General features: G+C 39.2%; 1 protein-coding gene across 2 annotated transcripts in view; it reads left to right on the forward strand.

Annotated features, from left to right (window-relative positions):
• sema3d (sema domain, immunoglobulin domain (Ig), short basic domain, secreted, (semaphorin) 3D) overlaps positions 1–20,554 on the forward strand; it is a 65,581-nt gene that overhangs the window by 29,698 nt on the left and 15,329 nt on the right. For both annotated transcript variants that reach the window (XM_041796249.1, XM_041796250.1), the window contains exons 4-15: positions 1,443–1,505; positions 1,646–1,765; positions 1,857–1,950; positions 7,050–7,178; positions 11,389–11,525; positions 14,541–14,655; positions 16,089–16,158; positions 16,251–16,395; positions 16,946–17,168; positions 17,937–18,025; positions 18,641–18,682; positions 19,542–19,699. In XM_041796249.1, the coding sequence (XP_041652183.1) occupies positions 1,443–1,505; positions 1,646–1,765; positions 1,857–1,950; positions 7,050–7,178; positions 11,389–11,525; positions 14,541–14,655; positions 16,089–16,158; positions 16,251–16,395; positions 16,946–17,168; positions 17,937–18,025; positions 18,641–18,682; positions 19,542–19,699 (1,385 nt within the window). The remainder of the gene's footprint in view (positions 1–1,442; positions 1,506–1,645; positions 1,766–1,856; positions 1,951–7,049; positions 7,179–11,388; positions 11,526–14,540; positions 14,656–16,088; positions 16,159–16,250; positions 16,396–16,945; positions 17,169–17,936; positions 18,026–18,640; positions 18,683–19,541; positions 19,700–20,554) is intronic.

Below are 20,554 nucleotides of genomic sequence, written 5' to 3' on the forward strand. Positions count from 1 at the left end.
TTGGCAAATTCCAGTCTTGCATTTTTATGATTTCTTTTCAACAGTGGTGTCCTCCTTGGTCGTCTCCCGTGAAGTCCACTTTGGCTCAAACAATGACGGATGGTGCGATCTGACACTGATGTACCTTGACCTAGGAGTTCATCTTTAATGTCTCTGGAGGTTGTTCTGGGCTCTTTTGTTACCATTCGTGTTATCCATCTCTTTGATTTGTCATCAATTTTCCTCCTGCGGCCACGTCCAGGGAGGTTGGCCACAGTCCCGTGGATCTTAAATTTCTGAATAATATGTGCAACTGTAGTCACAGGAACATCAAGCTGCTTGGAGATGGTCTTATAGCCTTTACCTTTAACATGCTTGTCTATAATCTTCTTTCTGATCTCCTGAGACAACTCTCTCCTTTGCTTCCTCTGGTCCATGTTTAGTGTGGTACACACCATGTCACCAAACAGCACAGTGACTACTTGACACCCTTTAAATAGGCCGACTGACTGATTACAAGTTTGTAGACACCTGTGATGCTAATTAGAGGACATACCTTGGTTGAACATGTCCCTGTGGTCACATTATTTTCAATCTTTTCTAGGGGTACCATCATTTTTGTCCAGGCCTGTTTCATGAGTTTGTTTTTTAAAATAATTCTGTTAAACCACAGTTCAAAAGCAATGTCTGATTTTCATTGGTTAATTTTCATTTAATTTTTATTTATTATTATTTTTGTCAGTTTCAAGTTATTTCTGTGACCACTGTGGTTTTTTCTTTCATTAACAGAGGGGTACCAACAATTTGGTCCATGTGTGTACAACAAACAACAACAAGCCCAGACTACAGTCCAATAGAGATTTTGTGGCTTGACTTGAAAGGGCTGTTCACACCCAGTCCTCAGAGTTTGAGCCATTTTACAAAGAAGAATGGAGTAGAATTTCATTTTCCAGATGTGCAAGCCTGACTGAGACCTGTCCACACAGATTCAGTGCTGTGATTGCAGCCAAATGTGTATCTACTAAATACTGACTTAAAGGAGGTGAATACTTATGCAGTCACTTATTTGACATTACATATTTTACTATTTAGTTGACATTATTTTGTGGAAATCTGTTTTCGCTTTGACATTGAAGAGTTTTTTTGTCTAAAAAGTCAAGCTATATTGATGATGCTTGATTTCATAAAAGGTGAAAACATAAGGGGGTGAATACTTTATAAGGGCACTATATACATGAGTGTATATACACACATTATATTGTTATTTTATTGACTTAAACAGGTGTTAAGTGAATTAAAGTTGTGTAGCTCTTGTTTGTAGTTGAGGCTATCATCTAAAAATAGAAAATTATGCTGAGAAACAGACAGAAAAATAACCATATAAGGTATTATTTAGGTTGTGAAGTTCAAGAGCAACATGCTACATAATGATATTTTATATTCTTTTGTATTTACATCCTTAGATTCACTGGCCTGCTTCCCGGGACCGAGTGGAAATGTGCAGACTAGCAGGCAAGATTACAAATGTGAGTGCTGCAGAAATAATTTCTTTCTTGATCAAAGAAAAACAAAAAAGCATACTTACAATATTTGCACTCAGCATGCTTGTTCTGTCAGACTTGCTTTAATACTTCTTTGCTCTTTTTTATGCTCTCACCCATACTAGTTGGAGTGTGCCAACTTTGTCAGGGTTCTGCACAACTACAATCGAACACATGTCTATGCCTGCGGGACGGGGGCCTTCCATCCCAGCTGTGCTTTCATTGAAATCACTGGGCGCAGAGAGGTAAAGTCGACAAGAGTCAGCGAAGCCAAGTAAAGCACAAAATTTAGGAGTTTGGTTTGAATTTAGAAAGTGAAATATTTTGTCGTCTTAGGATGGCGTGTTCCAACTTCTCCCTACTACAGTTGAGTCTGGCAGATTGAAATGTCCTTTTGATCCCTTGCAGCCATTCACTTCAATCCTCACAGGTAAGAGGAGCCAATACACAAAACTCAGACTTTCCTCTGCTGGCCTTATCTCCCATGCACCAGAAATTTATTTCTGAACAGCACTATTTACCCAGAAGTAAATTGTGTTTCTTCTAAAGTCTCAACCAAGGTGTTTGAGTGTTTGTACACCCAGATATCCTGCCAACATGTTTGTCCAGTTTAGAGGCAAGCAGACATTTATTAGACAATAACAAGTCATTTGACAGAAAACTGTTAACAGCATTTTTAGCCATATCTCCTTGTATGCTTGCTTCTGCAAAGTCCTCTTATGCTGTTGCTTTGCAAAATAAATGGTAAACAATTCTAGAAATGTAATGTGAAAACAAATTAGCCATGCTTTTTGATTTTCATTAGGACTGTTTTAATCACGATTATACTCAGAATTTCTGTAGTCAATCCTAATTTGGATTTTCCATTTGAAATTCCACTGTTTAGCATTTGAAACTGTTTTTCTTTCATTTTAAATTTCTGTACTGTCTTAAATAAAGGGTGATTAGCTCCCTGACCAAAGGTGGAAAAAGTTCACAACTATACTATGATTAAAAAAGTTTTTCATTTAAAGTCTACTTTATGTACTGAGTAGCTACTGAGGAGTTGTACAGAGAAGTATGGCAAGAACAACAAGAGAATAGATCCCTGACCAGGTTGTTAAGGTAAGGTCACACTTTCATAAAAAAAGTAAAATACACAGCAAATTCACATTTTAATTAAACTCTTAAAGAGTTAAATTAACTTTAAAAGTAGGGATGCACCGAAAATTCGGCCACTGAAAATTTTCGTCCGAAAATGGCCCAAAAGTGCATTTTTGGTTTTCGGCCGAACGACTTTTATCACCGAAACAACAAGGCCGAAACACGACGTTGTGATGATGCAAGCAAAAACCGCGGCCAGCATGCGCTTGGATCAGTGGTTCTCAAATAGGGGTATGCGTATGTGAAGGCACTCCAGGGGGTACGCGAGATTTTAAAATACATGCCGGCTACTTAAGAAAAATAGCGCCTTTCTTTGCACGTTAGGAGCGACATGATGTTGCGAGTATATTACATAGATTCTAAAATCACATTCGTGCTGCAAATGTCTGCGGTGTGTTTTCTCTGTCCTCTGATGAACAGTGATATTTTTTGAAGCGGAAGATTAGAGGAGGTTTGTCCCTCTCTGTCCTTCGCTCCATGAGTAACGCGGCTTTTTACGCGCAGCCAGGCTGTCAGTGCCGTTTTGTCTCACGGTTTCATTCACTGTGCCAGCCAAGTTTGTAAGAGGAGGGACTGACTTTTCATTCATTCTATGTCAAATATGATCAATAAGAATAATAATATTGCACAGCTGAGGCTCGCGATGAGAGGAGTTAACTCTCTCCACGGCGCACAGACTGGCTCACCTGTTTGTGTTCCAGACTGGTCAGAGGAGTCATTTAGCTGGTTTATCCGCAGCATTTAGAAGTCGTTTGTCAGAGGTCAGAGGAGACTGTGTTGGTAAATATTTCACTAAAGTCCTGTTAGTTTAGAACCAGCTCCAGCTGTGTGAGTTTCGCTCCAATGAGCACACATGGTGGTGGTGCCGATTTTTTAAGGCAGAGGAACAAAAAAGTCCTCCTCTCCAACACCACCTGATGTTTGATATCTCCTCATGTCTGTATGTAGTCAGTTCTTGTGTTTTTGCCTCTTTTTTTTAGCCTGGTAGAGCGGGAGACAGGCAACAGGCAGCCCGACATGTCCATATGAGCGCAAATGCGCTACTTAAATATCCGCAGCAATGTGGCGCCGCAAAATGATGTTGCAGGTGACGAAGCTTGCTTTGACTCGCTACAGGTTCTAAATGTAAATATTTTGTGGAAATACTTTTCATGAAAAAATTGCGTATAGAGTGTAAGGACCTTAAGTTTATAAACTGGAGTTAATATTTTGTAGGCTCTTAAATGTAATCACCCTAAAACCCCCTGAATCTCCCCCATGGCAGAATGGTTTGACCCACACTGGCACATGCCTGTCAACCACTGCATTCACAATCACTCCATTCATAAAAAGGTTTATGATTTATTTTTTGTGAAGAAATGCTGGTCTATAACTAAGTTCATGATTTCAGTTTGAGAAAAGAGAAGTCTTTTTTTATAACTTGTTTATTATTTACAGGTTTTTAGTTCTTTCTAACTCTATGTTTTTATTTCCAAATTGTTCCAGAGAGAACACTCACAAATCAGACGGCTGTCACAGCACTCTTTAATGTCTTTCTTTATGGTCAAAAAGCTTTGTGCTGTTTAGGGGGTACTTGGCTGAAAAAATACTTCACAGGGGGTACATGACTGAAAAAAGGTTGAGAACCACTGATTTAATGTATACATGATTGCGGTCAAGTTAAACATTTTATTTTGTATTTTATTTTTTATTGTGTATATTTGGAATGAAGTGCTTAATAAATATTTAAATAATTTTGTAATTGATTTATTCTTTGAAGCATTAATATTAATTTTTGCAATTGCAATTGATTTTAGTGAGGTTCGTACACAGTCATAGCCATAAATGCAATGGTACTAATAATTGGCATAATAACTTCTTTCGGTGTTTCGGTTTTCAGTTTTCGGCCTTGGTTTTCTCATTTTCGGTTTTCGGTTTCGGCCAAGAATTTTCATTTCGATGCATCCCTATTTAAAAGTGATCAAGACTACATGAAGTGAAACTACAGTTTTAAAGGTGCTATTTCAGTGTGTCAGAGCTGTAGAAACTCTTGAATATCCATGACAAGGTGGGTCTCTGGCAAGAACAAAGCAAAGAGTCAACCTTAACCTAGCAAGGCAATATGTACTATCTGTCCTTTAGGACCTTGGTTCTCGACTGGTGGGTTGGGACCCAAAAGTGGGTCACAAAGCCATTTGCAGTGCTTCACAGATGTGTGCCTGGAAACAAATTATGTGACAAAAAGTTTTATTTTGAAAGAAATATTGTTGCCCTTTGTTCTGCTACATTTTTTGTTCCATTCCATGTCTGACCTAAAGAAAATTCATGAAATGTAGTGGGCAATTTGTCACTGAGGAGGTTGTGGTGGGTTCGGACCAGAAACCAGCTGAGAACCTCTGATTTAGAAGCACCTACAGTCATAGGCGGGAGCTTCACTCCATGGGGCAAATGTGTCTCAAATGTAAAACAATGTCATTCCCCCAGTAACATGAGCAAAAAAACCCAAGCTGGGATCTCTGTGCAATAGGCAACATTGAAACACAGCCAAATGCTCATAGGCAGGAACTCTAACTTAGTGGAAACTTCACTCATGGTGCAAATGTGTCTCATATAAAAAACATCAGTCTGACAGAAACATGGCCAACTAGAAAAGCACTCAGAGAGCGCAGACCTCCACCATTAGCCCTATCTCCCAATAGTGAAGAATCCTTTCAATCCTGGATCCAGATGGTGATCCAGATCACTCCCAAAATCTAATTCACCGATTACTCCCGCCCCGGTGGGGTGGAGACACAGTGAGGCAAAGCATTGGCTTCACTACGTGTGGAAGTCATGGCAGAGGGTGAATATTCCTCTATTCCTCCCAGCATTGTGAGTATTCTCACTACAATTTGCTGTCTTTCTCTCTGTTACGCTCTGACTCGTCGCCTTGACTGGGCGTGCGTCCTTCAAACTCTTTAAACTCCAAAACATTGAATAAGTTACTCATGTCCGCCATCTCCTGGTGTAAAGTGGTAACGGTGCCGACCACCTCCATTAGCCCTATCTCCCAATAGTACAGAATCCTCTAAAAAATTCCTTGATCCAGATGGTGAACCGGATCAGTCCCAAAATCTAATCAGTTCTTCCTATGCCATTTCTGACATTTCCTGAAAATTTCATGAAAATCCGTCTATGACTTTTTGAGTTATGTTGCTTTCAAACAAACAAACAAACAAACAAACAAACCCACCTGATGACATAACCTCCTTGGCAGAGGTAAAAAATAGCCCAAGCAGGGATCACTGTACAGCAGGCAACATCTAAAGACTTCTAAACACTCATAGGCAGGAACTCTAACATAGTGGATAACTTTACTCATGGTGCAAATGTGTCTCACATAAAAAACATCAATCCACCAGAAACATGACCAAAATAACCCATGCAGGGATCACTGTACATCAGGCAGCATCTAAACACATCATAACATGTCTAAACACTCATAGGCAGGGACTCTAACTCAGTGATTATCCTCACTCATGGTGCAAATTTGTCTCATGTAAAAAGCATAAATTCACCAGAGACATGACCAGTATAACCCCAGCAGGGATCACTGTACAACAGGAAACATCTAAACACTTCTTATCACTCTGTATAATGGGAGACTGTCCACAAATTCCCCAGATCTGAATGGCAGTAGGCAAAGCTATTATAAACTGACATTTTTTTACAGAGCTGAATGAACACTGTTGGATCAGTGCTGTCAATTAACTCAAATACTGATAACTATTTCACTCCGAACTGAGTTAAGATTACATGTTGGTGCTAAACTCAATGAAGAAATGTTAAACCCTGAGCTATCAGCGCTCCAGTTTTTGCTGTTTTGGGATGTGACATTTAATCATTCTCTCTTTATGTGCTATTGTGTAGTCAACAGAGGTGGAAAAAGTACATCAGTATTGTACTCAGCTAAAAGTACAGTTAAAACTTACTTAAGTAAAACTAAAAGTACTGATTTCAAAATGTACACAAAGTACAGTTACCCAATAAACACTTAATTACAGCAATCTGAGTAAATATAATTAGTTACTTTCCACCCTTGATACAGACCTGCTTTTATTTTGAAATGAAATAAGTAATTAAAGTAGATCAAAGAGTATGACATGAACTTGAGTTCAGTGGTGGCCTTTTTTTTTTTTACATTACGGTGGCTGCAGGGAGACGTCGAAGTGGTTTGACCAAAGTGTGCTATAAGGGAAAATAAAGCATCTGATTAAGTACAACGAAAAAGCATTCATTTTGGACTCTATTTGATCATGATTGATGCATTGGTGATGACAGCCCTTATTTTTATATATTATGATGACCATTATGTTTCTTAATACATTAAAGTCCTGACTGACTGTCCTCTCTGTGTATTCACTCCAGATCAGTACCTGTATGCCGGCACATCATCAGATTTCCTGGGCAAAGACACAACGTTCACACGCTCCCTCGGCCCTCCACCTGACCAGCACTATATACGCACAGATATCTCTGAAGACTACTGGATCAATGGTACACACATGCCTGCACATATCCACATTAACACGCTGAGTGCACTCAAAACTTGTTATTGCTTTTTTTTTCTCCAAACTTCCAGCCTCTCTAACGATACAAAGAGCCTCTCTGTGCCCTCAGGATGGTTATTGGCATTCCAGTGTAGAGGAAACAGCCCACTTATTCATTTCTCTGGAACTTTTATATGAATGCCAAAGCTGAACAGGGACCACACCTATGGAGAAATTTACAGTGAGCCACAAGGTTCACAGTCTTAGTCACACAGGCATCCTCCCTCTCTGTGTATGTCTCCAGTCTCCACTGTTTTACAGCTAGTGATGGGTTGTCACGCTTCAACAGTTGTCACTAACATCTAAAGCCTTACACATGGTCTCCACATTTCACAGCCACACACTCAGAGATGTTTGGAGCAATTATGACTCACTCAGTGTGTGTATACATGTGTTTGCCCAGGGCAGGCAGAGGGAAGGAGTGTATAATTTCTTGCAGCATTTTTGCTCCCTGTGAGCCCGTGGAACATCTTTCAAACAATGACCTTCTGTCCAAAGAGTTAGCAGTTGTACATTAAGTTGTTCCAGTCAGGGAATCACCCTCTGGTGGTTGGCTTGGCTTCAAGAGGTTGAGCTAATGTTGATGCAATGTCACTGCAAGACGCAAGCCTGTGAACCTCCCTCTTCCTAAGCCAGGGCAGTGATGATAACATCCTGTTCATAGTCTCCTTTCCATGTCCAACATAGTGGACAGCTTCTGTTTGACTTTTTCTAAAACACCCGTTTAATACTTCAAATTTCATCTACCTACACTGGCTCCCACTCAAGTTCAGCATGTTACAAAATCCTCCTTCTTACACACAAATCCCTACATGCCCTTACTCCTTAGTTCCTCCTTTGACCTCCGTTACTGTCCCAGAACTTCAGTCCTCTAACACCAGACTCTGTACCTATTGATACAGATCCTTCACTACTACACCCCCCATCCTCTGGAAAACCTTTCTCACAGATATCCACAATGCTCCTTCTTTGGGTATATTTAACAACACTCCTCAAACACCACCTGTTCACCAAAAGCATGAAACCCCCTCCAAACACTCATCTCTTGTCACTTAGACACAGCAACAGGCCATCTGGAATTTTGGCAAATGCAGAAGGGTCATCCAACTATGGTAGAAAAAAAACAGTTTGTCAGTAATGTTTTGGATTAAAAGGGTGCATGCGTATTTTGGTCAACGGATATATGACAAACAGCTTTTTTGGTTTTTGTGTTGAAATAAAATAATCAGCATTAAAATACAAAGGCCATTTTTCATATCGTGAAACCAAATCCTGTCATTAATAGGGCAGAAGTGCCACATGGATAGCAGGGGGTTACTTTCAAAGTTAAAGCCCTATAATTGAATCCATACAGTAAAGGACAAAGAGGCTTGAATGGTAAATTTAACAATTTACATTATGTACTCTTCTAAATCTAAATTTACTGTCCAAAAATATTTTTAGATTCAAAGGGAATCCAAGGAAAGCATTTATAATTTAATGTTTAAAATACAGAAAAACCTTTAAAACTTTAAATCTCTGGTGATGTTTTTGGTTTCAAAAACTAGGGCCTGTCTGTTGCGACTGCCATGCCATTTCTTACATTATTTTTGTGCCACTTCTTGGATTGTTTTTCTTCATTTTGTGTTGTGTTTTTCACCTATCATCCTGCAAAGCATCACTTGTTACCATGAAAAAATGTTATATAAAAAAACAAGCTATTGCAATTATTATTATCAGTCACTCATATACAGGGATTATAGTTCTCAATGCACTGGTTGCAAGGTAAAAAAGCACAAAAAAACTTTTTTTAAAACAGAGCCTGGGTAGATTTTAATATTTAAATATTGTTGCAAACTTTCATGTTACAAAAAACAGTTTTTACTTTCAAAGCTTCAATATTCTAGCATATTTTAGAGATTTTTTGCCTCTTAGCTACCTAATACCTTACTGTTTTTGTTCACTTTACATTTGTATTTAAATTAAAATTTATTTTCATTTGGAAGGGTTGTAATGAGGATTAACGTGGTCTGGTTTGGTTCAGTGGTTTTTTTCATGGTTTAGTTAATTAAATTCTGATCTTACCTGTTTTTGGCTCCCAAATGGATCTTTATTTGGTAGCAGTTTGACTTTTAAAATGTGGATTAAATAACAACAAAGGAGGGAAGAAAGGAAACTGGCACTCAAACAGGAGCGAGATACTGTGGCTAACATGAAAGAGTCATTTTGTGGCACAGGCTCATCCATAGCCGGTTCATCATTTCTCAGTCGCTCCTCCCACAAGGTTTATTTGATTGATAGTGCATCACAGTTTTAAAGTTGTTATTAAAAGAATTTTTGTGACAAAACAAGGATTTTTATGTTAAAGGGGCTCAGCTAGCGTCTTAGCACAGTACAAGACTCCTCAAGGCTCCTGTCTAGCTTCATCTGGCTAGACAATGCTAGATGCTAGGAGGTCTGCAGTGTTCAGGATATTGATCACCTCAACACAGGTAAATCTGTTAAGTTGTGGTTAAAATCACTTTTTGTACCATACACCATGTTTTTACAGTATTTAATGTAAATAGAAATTTTCTGATGATAATTGCAGCAAACAGGTTTATTCAGAGCTGTAAAGTTTTAACTGTTCCTTCCTGATGACCATCCTCTACTTCAGTGGTGTTCATGCTTTTTTCACTGCAGGCCACGTACAGAAAAATATAAGAAGGGATGGATGGCAACTTCCACAGCTGATCAGACTGATTAGATTACCTCACCTTGATGATATTAAAGCTAATAAAACTAACCTGATGTAGATTATCATGAGCTCAGTTACTGGAGATGCTTAAATGTCTAGTAATTGGCTGAAAAAGGCAAACAGCCAATCATTTTAGGGGTTTTAGTTGGACCAATTGGAGTTGACCCTGGCTACCATGGCTCCACCCCTGGAATGCCATTGGAACCAATACTTACTGCCATCAGGGCATTACAAATCAAAACACTGTTTTTATTTTGGTTGCTAACGTGTTCACCATTATATTGCTGTCACAAAACAATTACATTTACTAATTCTTTGTGTCAAAATGTTTATTTACAGAATTTGCATTGAAGCTAAATTTACTTTTAGAATTTGCTGTGGGCCAATCGAAAATGTACTGCAGGCTGCATTTGGCCCCTGGGCCATAGTTTGGACACCCCTGCTCTACTTCCTGACCCTGCCAATCACATTATTGCAAACAACCTATAAGGCAATGCCTACCCATTCCCCATGTACTGTTAATTGCGCTACATGTATTTTCAAGTAATAGATCAGCTATGGGTACTATTTATTTGCAGATAAAGATATTTTAACCCAACCACAGACTGGTTGGGTTAAAGAATTTTACATAATGTAACAGAACCTCAATGCTCAGCATTTCTTTTAACTTTTGAAGCTGCAAAACTTTTTGTGTTAGTAAAAAAGTGAGCATTGAAGCTTCTAATCAACCTTATCCATCACTGGGAACTTCCCTACTTCTCTTCACTCTAAACCACTTCAATAAACCCCATTTCCAGCTGCAGCTGCACCTGTTTTGAGCAGGAAATCCCACAGACATATTAAACATCTTGCTGGTTAAGACAATAGAGTATTTTTTAGGCCAAAGATAGCTATTTTCCTCTTTTTGTAGCTGGATACAAAGGAAGAAGAGGACTTTGTCTAACATTACTTTCATGTTTGATTTGACTATAGGGAGTAGTGTATTAATGTTGTGTTTACTGCTCATTCTACTGACCCTAGATGGCCTGAAGAATGAACTAATCCTGCTTGAAGCAAAGTAGGAATGAAATACTTGTAATGCTCCATCTACATTATGCAATTGCTAATTCTATTAAGTGGCTCCTAATAATACATGGATATTTGATCATGGTTGTGTCAAGTTTAGGATTTAAATGCTTATAGACCAAAATTAACATAATCAGCCAATCTTCAAGCTCAACAGCAACATGTACCGGTACGTGCATCCCAAGATTAAGCTCAGTACAAGGTACAACTGATAAATCTAGATTCTCCTTTGAAATGTAGCAGAAGTGTAACCACACAGGTGCTAAAAGTAGTGTTGATGTCACGTTAAGGCTACAGCAAATGGAAAAGCCATTACCTGACTCACTCTAACACTCCACCTTCTGTGCATCCTTTTTTTTTCTCTATGTGTCTTCAGAGGCCAGGTTTATATCCGCTCACCCCATCGCAGACACCTACAATCCAGACGATGATAAGATATACTTTTTCTTCCGGGAGGTGTCGTGGGAAGGCAACGACAAGAGCATCGTGTCCCGAGTGGCTCGTGTTTGCAAGGTAAGCTATTTTGTGATGGCGGTGGTGAAAGTAGGAGGTGTTGAGGAGGCCACATGAGGGATGAGTGGCAGAAATAGAAAGAAGGAAGTGGGGAGAAGCATAAAAGAGCCAACTAGGAAGCTCTATATCAAAACAGAGTTAAAACCCAGCTGGTAAATAAATGGCTCTTGTAAGTGTGGCAATTAGGGATACCACAATCGCGTTTTTTCCATAACATTGCAACATATTTTTGGGGTTTTTTTTATGCAGCAGGTATCACAGCTTTCAGCCTGATTTTTAGTGTATATGTACCTCATACAGACTGTGGATGTAAACTGACAATAGGAGCTCTAAAGTCCTCCTTAATAGCTAACAACATATTTTTACTTATTTTTTTGTGCTAGAGCTAAAAGCTCCCAAAGAGCAATCCAAAGCTTTATTAAAAAGAGGCAACTAAACTTGGCAAAGTTTGAGTTCCAGTTGCCCCTTTGTCCTAAATGAATGAGACCCTCCACTTAGCTCCTAAGAAGCAATACAACAACTATTAACGAGAAACAAGTATTATTAATTATACTGAAAAAAAATTCAAAACAAAAATTTGAGCCCATCCAATTGGATGAACAGTGCCAAAGGCCCAAGAAATACATGTCTTAGAACATTAGCTGGTGACATTATATATACATCTATTACAAATATTTTTTTATCCATAAAACAAAAGTAAGTTTCAACAGATTTCAAGTATTGCTCTCAAACTATGAAGCATGCTCTCTTGAGTTTTGCTACAATAATGACTCAGTGGACCTCAGGAGGTAATTGGAGAGATCTGTCACTGGTTTATTGATCATGGATAGCCTGCTACAGATTACTAAAATATAAAAAAAATGGTTTGGCTAATATGCCACACGTTTGCACATGTTGTCTACTGGAAACTCTGGTTAAGAGCATGTGCAGGAAAGGTCCCCTGCAAAATGTAATTTGCACTGCATTGCCTTTTCTTGTACTGGCTTTAAAAACAAGAATGCTCTGCAAGTTTTTCATTGCTGCTCTAATGCAGTGCCTCTGTGATTACCATCAGAAAAGCTGAGGTGGCAAAAGTAATCGTGTTCTGTGCTTGAGTAGAAGTGCAGATGCTTTGGTAAAAGTAGAAATACTGATTCAGCTCCTTTACTTGAGTAAAAGTAAGAAAGTACAGACTCTGATATTACCTAAAGTACAAAAGTAAAAATGATTTTTTTACCATAAATGATACATAATACTTCTTTTGATAATGAAAAAGTTCTGGGCACACAAAAATAGGATAGTTTCCCGTTAACAACCTGCACAGTGCTGGTTAGGGTTGCCAAATTTTTCAGTACCAAGTGGGGAAATGATATTTAGTGGTGTTTACACTGCATGACTGTATTTTAAAATCAAGTACTATGCATTTGATCTGTGGTTTTATGAAAACTCAAATAGTTTATGTAATTTACAATAAACCTCTCTTTCCCCCCAAAATAGCCTCTGACCATCTGCTGGTTTGACACCAGTTAATTCAGCACCAGTTAAGCTGTTACACCTTGAACAAAAGGGCGTACCAGACTAAAGTGCACACAATGCTTCTGTAAACTACAGACACCAGAATAAGAACCACAGGTGACTGGTTTCAGTGATCACTGACTCTGGGCAATAATTCCAGTCTTAATGCAAATCAGCCAGTAATGATATCTGGCTGATCAATCAGGGCATCCCTCATTTTAACAAGGCGGCTCTATTGTGAGAGACAGCAGGAGCATAAAACCTCTGCAGTGTTGTTGATTCATAACTCCCGCAGTGATCTGATCGGATAAGGATCTTTGTGTCAGCCCCGACAGTAGTGTTTTATGTCCCTCAGGAGGAGGCCTTCCTGACACATTCTTCCCTTGTAGTCATCTGAAAGAGTCTGTCAGGGGCAGTAAATCACGCTTTCAGCCCCTTTGTGTTCTGCTGACGGGGCAGTTGTGCTGATGCCTTCATCGTCACTGGAGCTGATGTAGTTGAAAAATCTCCGTCATTGTCTCTAATGAAAGGTAAATAATGAAAGAAAATTTGTTAAAGTCTCATACAAAGCAAATGTAATGGCTTTAAAGAGATGTAATTTGCATGACAGAGTAGAGTACTGTTGCATTACATGTTGTGAACAATGCAGTGCTGTTAGTCACTCAAGTAGCAGCAGTTTGCTTTTGGAAAGCTATTGCTACATTCTTTTCAAAAAGCTTTCAGCGTTTTTATGACTTGAGAGTAAGCTGTAAAGCAGACTGGATGGAGAATCTGTCCCGCTTCTCCTTTAGCTATCCCTCTCTCTGATATTTTCCTCCTTCACTTTCATTATCTCTGAGTGTGTTTTTCTCTGCATGTAAAAGGAACCAGGCCACTTCACTTCAAGCCTCTTTGAAGATTATCAGCATTGTGAAACATCCTCATTAAGTGCTTACATTTTTTGTCTCTTTAACACAAGTGAGTTATTGTGCGTGTGGAACCTTAACGATCTTTTCTTTTCTACTTAGTTAGTGCTCTGGCCAACTTTAATAAGGAGTCTCTCTGTAGTTTCTGAACATCACAAAGAAGGGCACTCGAATGCTCTTACATAGGCTCAATCAGAGGTTGCTACTTACAGCAATTCATATGCTAAGATGACAAGGTTTAGCACTCGCTCCTAACACTGAACATCCATTTGTTTTTTCTTTTTCTTTGATGTTTCACTCTACCTCATTCTGCTTCCTCCTCCTTTACCTCCTCAATTACTCCCAACTTTCATTACCCCAGCAAGAAGGGTTCCTTTGTGTTAGCTAAATAAGCAGATCCTTACCAGAGACATGTGCTTCACCTGTTTATTTTCCTAATGGGAACAGGAAATCAAAGTCAAGCTGCACTGCTTTGTGCGTAAGTCTATTAGATGGATTACAGCCAGATTGTGGTAAAGCAAGTGTATTATTTATTATAGTTGTCTTGTGGCCATGTTGGACAGCTGCACAACTGTTAGAATGAGTATTTTGATCTGTGTATGTTGTTGTGTTTCAGAATGATGTTGGCGGGCTGAGGAGTCTGACAAATAAATGGACCACTTTTCTCAAAACCAGACTTGTGTGTTCAATCCCCGGACCAGATGGAGTGGACACACACTTTGATGAGCTGCGTAAGTAACTGTGAGAATAAAAGTGAGAATCTAGGCCAAAGAAGTGAGTTTTATATTCTAGAGGCTCCTTTTTAGTGCATTTTACATAGAGACTGAGTTCTTTAATTGCACCAGCTGAAGCTCCGTGGGAGCAGAAGTCGATATTTGAATGTAGTTTCTGCTTGATATTAAAAAAAGATGGAGGTGCTAGAAGGTCTTTTCAGTGCTCAAAAACAACCTTTTTCACACTTAATTACAGGAATTCCCTCTTTTTTTAAGCATTTAGTGGTAAACCAGTCAGTATTTGCAATACTGAGACTAAAACAGACACAGGGCAATACAAAGTCCAATATCCCCATTAATACTGCACATTCTCTATTGCTTTTTAATATTTTATAAATCAGTCACGGCCAGTATAATTTGGCTTTTTTGACAAACAAGTTTTTAATGTCAAAGTACAGTCACTGGTTAATCAGTATTCCTGGCTACCTATACACCCAGAAGACAAAAGAACACTCCAACAAACTAAGAGAAAAGATGATTGAAAATTATTAGTCAAGAAATGGAAGGAATATGGCACATGTGTAAATCTTCCTAGATCAAGTCGTCTTCACAAACTGAGTGACCGTGCAAGAAGGAGACTAGTGAGAGAGGCCATCAAGACACCTATGATTACTCTGGAGGAGTTACAAGCTTCAGCAGCTGAGATGAGAGAGACTGCATACTAAAACTGAATATTATATACTGAATATATGGTGTATATTACCATGCACCACCACAAACACAACATCATGCTGTGGGGTTGCTTCTCAGCAGCTGGCCGTGGAAGGCTCGTAAAGGTAGACAGTAGAATGAATGCCCCAAAATATAGGAGGATCTTAGGACAATCTTATTCATGGTTTGAAGACAACAAGGTGAGTGTTTCTGAGTGGCCAAGTCCAAACCAAGACCTCAGTCCAAATAGAGAATTTTGGTTGAACTTGAAAAGGGCTGTTCACGCCCGATCTCTGTGCAACCTGACTGAGCTTGCGCAGTTTTGCAAATGAGAATGGAGTAAAATTGGAAGGTGCATCTACTAAAGACTGACTTGAAGGGGGTAAACAGAAGTGCAGTCACTTAATTTGCATTACATGTTTTTGTTTAATTGACATTAAGAAATCTGTTATCACTTTGATATCAAAGAGGTTTTATTGTTTATTTTTTGGTCAAAAAAGCCTTTTTAAGTACAGTAGACCATGACTGATGTATAAAAACAATATAAGAGTAAAACCTTGAAGGATATGAGTACTTTTTATAGGCACTGTATTCCTATTTCTTTTTTATATGCCAGATTTCTATTCCTGTCTTTCTAGCTTCTGTATTGTATATGCGCGACTGCCTTACAAATCCCCCTGAGGAAATAAATAAAGCATTCCTGATTCTGATTGATGTTCCTTTCCTCTTCTTTCTTAAAGAGGATGTTTTTCTGCTCCCTACCAGAGATGATAAAAACCCTAAAGTGTACGCAGTCTTCACTACCTCAAGGTATATTTCAGCATTCATTACACTGTCATCAACACAACCCTGCTGTTCCTCTTCAGCCTTAACCTGCTCTCTTGTTTCTACTCTGCTTTCAGCTCTGTTTTCCGGGGGTCAGCAGTGTGTGTATACAGCATGGCAGATATAAGGGCTGCATTTAATGGACCATATGCCCACAAGGAAGGGCCTGACCATAAATGGGTGGAATATGAAGGGAGGATACCTTACCCACGACCTGGAACGGTAAGGCCACTGAGTCAAACAGCTCAGATTGTTAACCTTTATCCAAAGGTGACCTTTTTTTTTTTATCAATTTAGATGAAAAATCCTCAACTCACTTACTGTTTCCAACAACTAAATGGGGAGATCATGTAAAAGATTCGATTTCCTGGTGAAAAGGTCATTCAGCTGATGTCAGGCATACTCATATTTGCACAGGCAACCCCTTGATACATGATGCTACCTTGAGCAGATTATTGTTTAATTTTGTTTAAAAATCCTAATCAAGAGAATAAAAGGGTTGTAAAAGGATTGATTCAGGTGCTAAAGTGATTGAGTAATAGTAAACACACTCAGAGAGGGAGAAAAAAGAAAGCAGGAGATGCACAGATGTTTCAGATGTGCTCCTAATGTTCTTGCTGAAATGGCCACCAGAGGGAGACATGCACCAGTAAACTGTTAGAAACCAATAGTCAGTTTACTCCAAATGAATAGAGCTGCTTAACACAGATAGGGAATAACATGACGATGGCTGTGATGTGTTTGAAAAAGATCCTTATATTTTATCCTTTAGTGTCCCAGTAAGACGTATGATCCCAGGATCAAGACCACTAAAGATTTCCCAGATGATGTGGTCAGTTTCATCCGGTTCCACCCTCTCATGTACCGCTCTGTCTACCCTTTGACTGGACGGCCGGTCTTCACAAGTGTCCGGGTGGACTACACCCTGACTCAGATTGTGGTGGACAAAGTTATGGCAGAGGATGGGCAATATGAGGTCATGTTCCTGGGAACAGGTGAGGCACACACCTCTCATCTAACCCATTCTTAAAGTTAACTTTTGACCAGCAGAGTGCGCTAGATCACCACGAGTTGTCCTCAGCCCTGAGAGAGACTTTGTTGACACTCTTAGGGTCTTGTTGTTGTACATTTTAGCATTTTACATTTCAGTTCCTGGCAATGAAGACCCATGAAGAAATTTCTATGGAAACCATATTTAGCTAATTTAATTACAACTGATGCTAGAGTTCAGAAATTATTTTAATTTGTTTTCATATTAAAGACTGAAATGCAGCTAAAGAGAGGGAAAGTTAAAAGTGAAGAGGAAAAATCTATACGGAGAACGTGTTGAAACCTTAGAATTTTTTTAATGAATAACAAATTGATACTTATTAAAATGGCCATATTATTATTTGTAAGTGGCTGTGATATAAATTAGATAATGCCTTAGGAAACGTGTCTTATCATCTATTTATGGGCTTTAATGAAATAACTGCTGCAGGTAGGCCTCCACTTCTTCCATCAGTTTTCTTGCAATGGGCTTCAGTTTTTTCCCTGTTATACAACAGAAACCATCAAGTTTAAGTCTGGAAACATCCCAATGTGGACCCTTTTCAGCTTGTGTCTCAATGCACCAAAACACTGATTTTTTTTCATTGTGTGTAAAATAATTTGTAGTACCTACACTTGGCCACTTTACATTCCTCTGCTCTAAATAAAAAACACATGTTTTGAGCTTTCTCTGATTCATACCCCCCCACCCCCCACCTCTCTCTTCATCATAGATGCTGGCTCCATTCTGAAAGTAGTGAGCATCACTCAGGAGAACTGGTCCACAGAAGAAGTGGTTCTAGAAGAACTTCAAGTTTTCCAGGTTTTGTGCGAACACAAAAACATAAAACACACAACATAATCAAGTCCACTCATTCATTCATCTTGGTGCTGCTTATTGACTGATGATCCCAGCTGCTCTCCTGCTATTTGATTCACCGAGAAAGGGAAACAATTCTCACTCCTCTGTTTGTCAAACTCCTGTTTTACTTTGACGGGTTTCCGACTTTGTTGTATATGACAAGAAGAGACACAGGTTACAAAAAGTAAAATAACTTATGAACCATAAATCATAGCCTCTTCATTTTTTCCCTCTGTTTTGCCATTCCAGTGACACTATCCATGCTTTCGTAGCTCTTATGTAGGCTTTTCTATTGAGCCTGGAACTTGGGTGACCATCCAGGGCATTTAAAGATTAACTCCTAGCCAGTAACTCTGATATTCAATGTGTTTTTATCCTTTTTAATTCATTTTTGATTGTTTCTGCTGCTAGCAACTAATCCTGTCCTCCATATTGTCTGTTTGTATCCCATAATGCATTGTGATTGAAAAAGAGAGACAGACTTTTGAAATTCAAGTGACATTACTGCAGCACACATATTCTTAAAAAAGTCCTGAAATGTTAAGCTCAGTAGTTTTTTTCCTTTATTTTTTGCAGGTTCCCACCCTAATCCTCAGCATGGAGATGTCTTCAAAGCAGGTTTGGCCTCACTCCATGTCTACAAGTCGTCCTCTGCTCTCTGTAACCAGCATTCATTCATGAATGTGTCTCATATTGCAGCAGACATACGCCATATTTACACTTGCACCACACTCACAGAATTTCCTGAATTTACCTGGGTGAGCTGCATGTTTGTTAACAGCAGAGATTTTTTCACCCAGACTTTGCTCTTATGTAAACCTGCCAGTCTCTTATATTCCCCCCTCCCCCACCAAACCACTGACCCATAGGCAAACTTCAGGAAAACCTCTGTTGCTGGCGAGTGTAAACATGCTTATCAGGATGTTCTGGGTACATTTCCTGACTAGATTTGTGGAAATCTTCATGTATTTATCTCTGTTTCTCTCTCAGCCTTAATTGCTCATTCCCTTGTAGCTTTCTCTCCCCCTCCTGCCTCATTATGTTCGGGGTCAGTGGTGTCAGTAGACACTTCAGCCCCAATCACTGCTTCCATTAATCTTCTGCAATATTTGACCTGTGTGTGAGTGTTGCTAGTCTTTAGTGTCGTTGTTTCCAGTTCTCAGTACAACCCTCCTTTACTTGAGATGATTTGGGGCAGAAGTCCTGAGTAATGTTTGTGAAAAAATCTTAAAAAATAACATCCAGATAAAAAGCATCGACATCTTTTGTTCCTGGACATGAGGAACCTTAAAAGAAGGTTCAAAAAGAAAGAAGGATTTGTTAAAACTCACAACAAATCTTAGTTTTTCTCTTACGATTAACCACAATATTATGGACTGTTTCTAAATGATTGTACTTTATGACAGTAAACCTGACCTTGAAATGGATCTATATGTGTACTGTCCCTAAAGCACAGTTGGTGTGTGTTTCTCTCTAGCAACAGCTCTACGTGGGTTCAAGTCAAGGTCTGGCCCAGGTTTCTCTCAGCAGGTGTCACCTGTACGGTCATGCCTGTGCTGAATGCTGCCTGGCGCGAGACCCCTACTGCGCCTGGGATGGACACACATGCTCACGATACATCCCTGCATCCAAGAGGTATGATAGACTCTTAAATCTCACTCTCTAAAGATACAGTCATTATGAAGGATCAGCCAAATCATAGTTCATACTCACATTCTCGTATTCAACAACCTCTGCCAGACTCTTACTGTATACTATGTACATCAATTATGCTGCTTTGCTCTTTTTTCAGTTTTGACATGTTGCAGCCTGATGCTACAATTGTTAAAATTCATTTTTCTCTCATTAATCTGCGCTCAGTACCCCATCATGACAAAGTGAAATCAAAGCTCAAAGCAGGCTTTCATGTGTTTGACTGAGAGGCTTCCGTCTAGCCGCTCTGTCATAAGCCTAGGTCAGTGACGGTTGTCCTTTTGGAACTTAATTCTTGTACTTTTCTGTAATTCAGATTTCTAAGTAATTTTGGAGTGTTTTCCTTGCCAGAGTGTATTAACTAAAGATGTTCATCTGTCGCTGATCAATGTTACTGTCATTACTAGAGTGTAGTCCTTCAGGTCCAAACGCCTGTGCTCATACTTTAAGTGTGTCTTTGTTTGTTCCTGTTGTTGCGTGCTAGCATTCACAAATCGAGGCTCTACAGACTCTATACCCCACTGTTAGAGGTCACACTGTCACATTATTGTCCAGTAGGGAGGCTGTTATCATTTGTGGAATAGAGGTCCTGCTTTTCTCTCCATGGCTCTTTGAAAGCTGATCTTCCCAGTGTCAGTGAGTGTAGGCTGCAGATGTCGCATCATAGGACTGACAGGAGGTGGAGGCGGTAAATCAATACAAACTAAAGGAGTAAGAGCGAGAAACACCCTGCTGGAGGTCAATGCAGCTTTTTGAAACCATTAAACAGTTTATGGAAGAGCATGGCAAGTAATTCAC

Source organism: Cheilinus undulatus, linkage group 9 (genome assembly GCF_018320785.1).
Source record: "Cheilinus undulatus linkage group 9, ASM1832078v1, whole genome shotgun sequence".
Taxonomy (NCBI): Eukaryota; Metazoa; Chordata; class Actinopteri; order Labriformes; family Labridae; genus Cheilinus; species Cheilinus undulatus.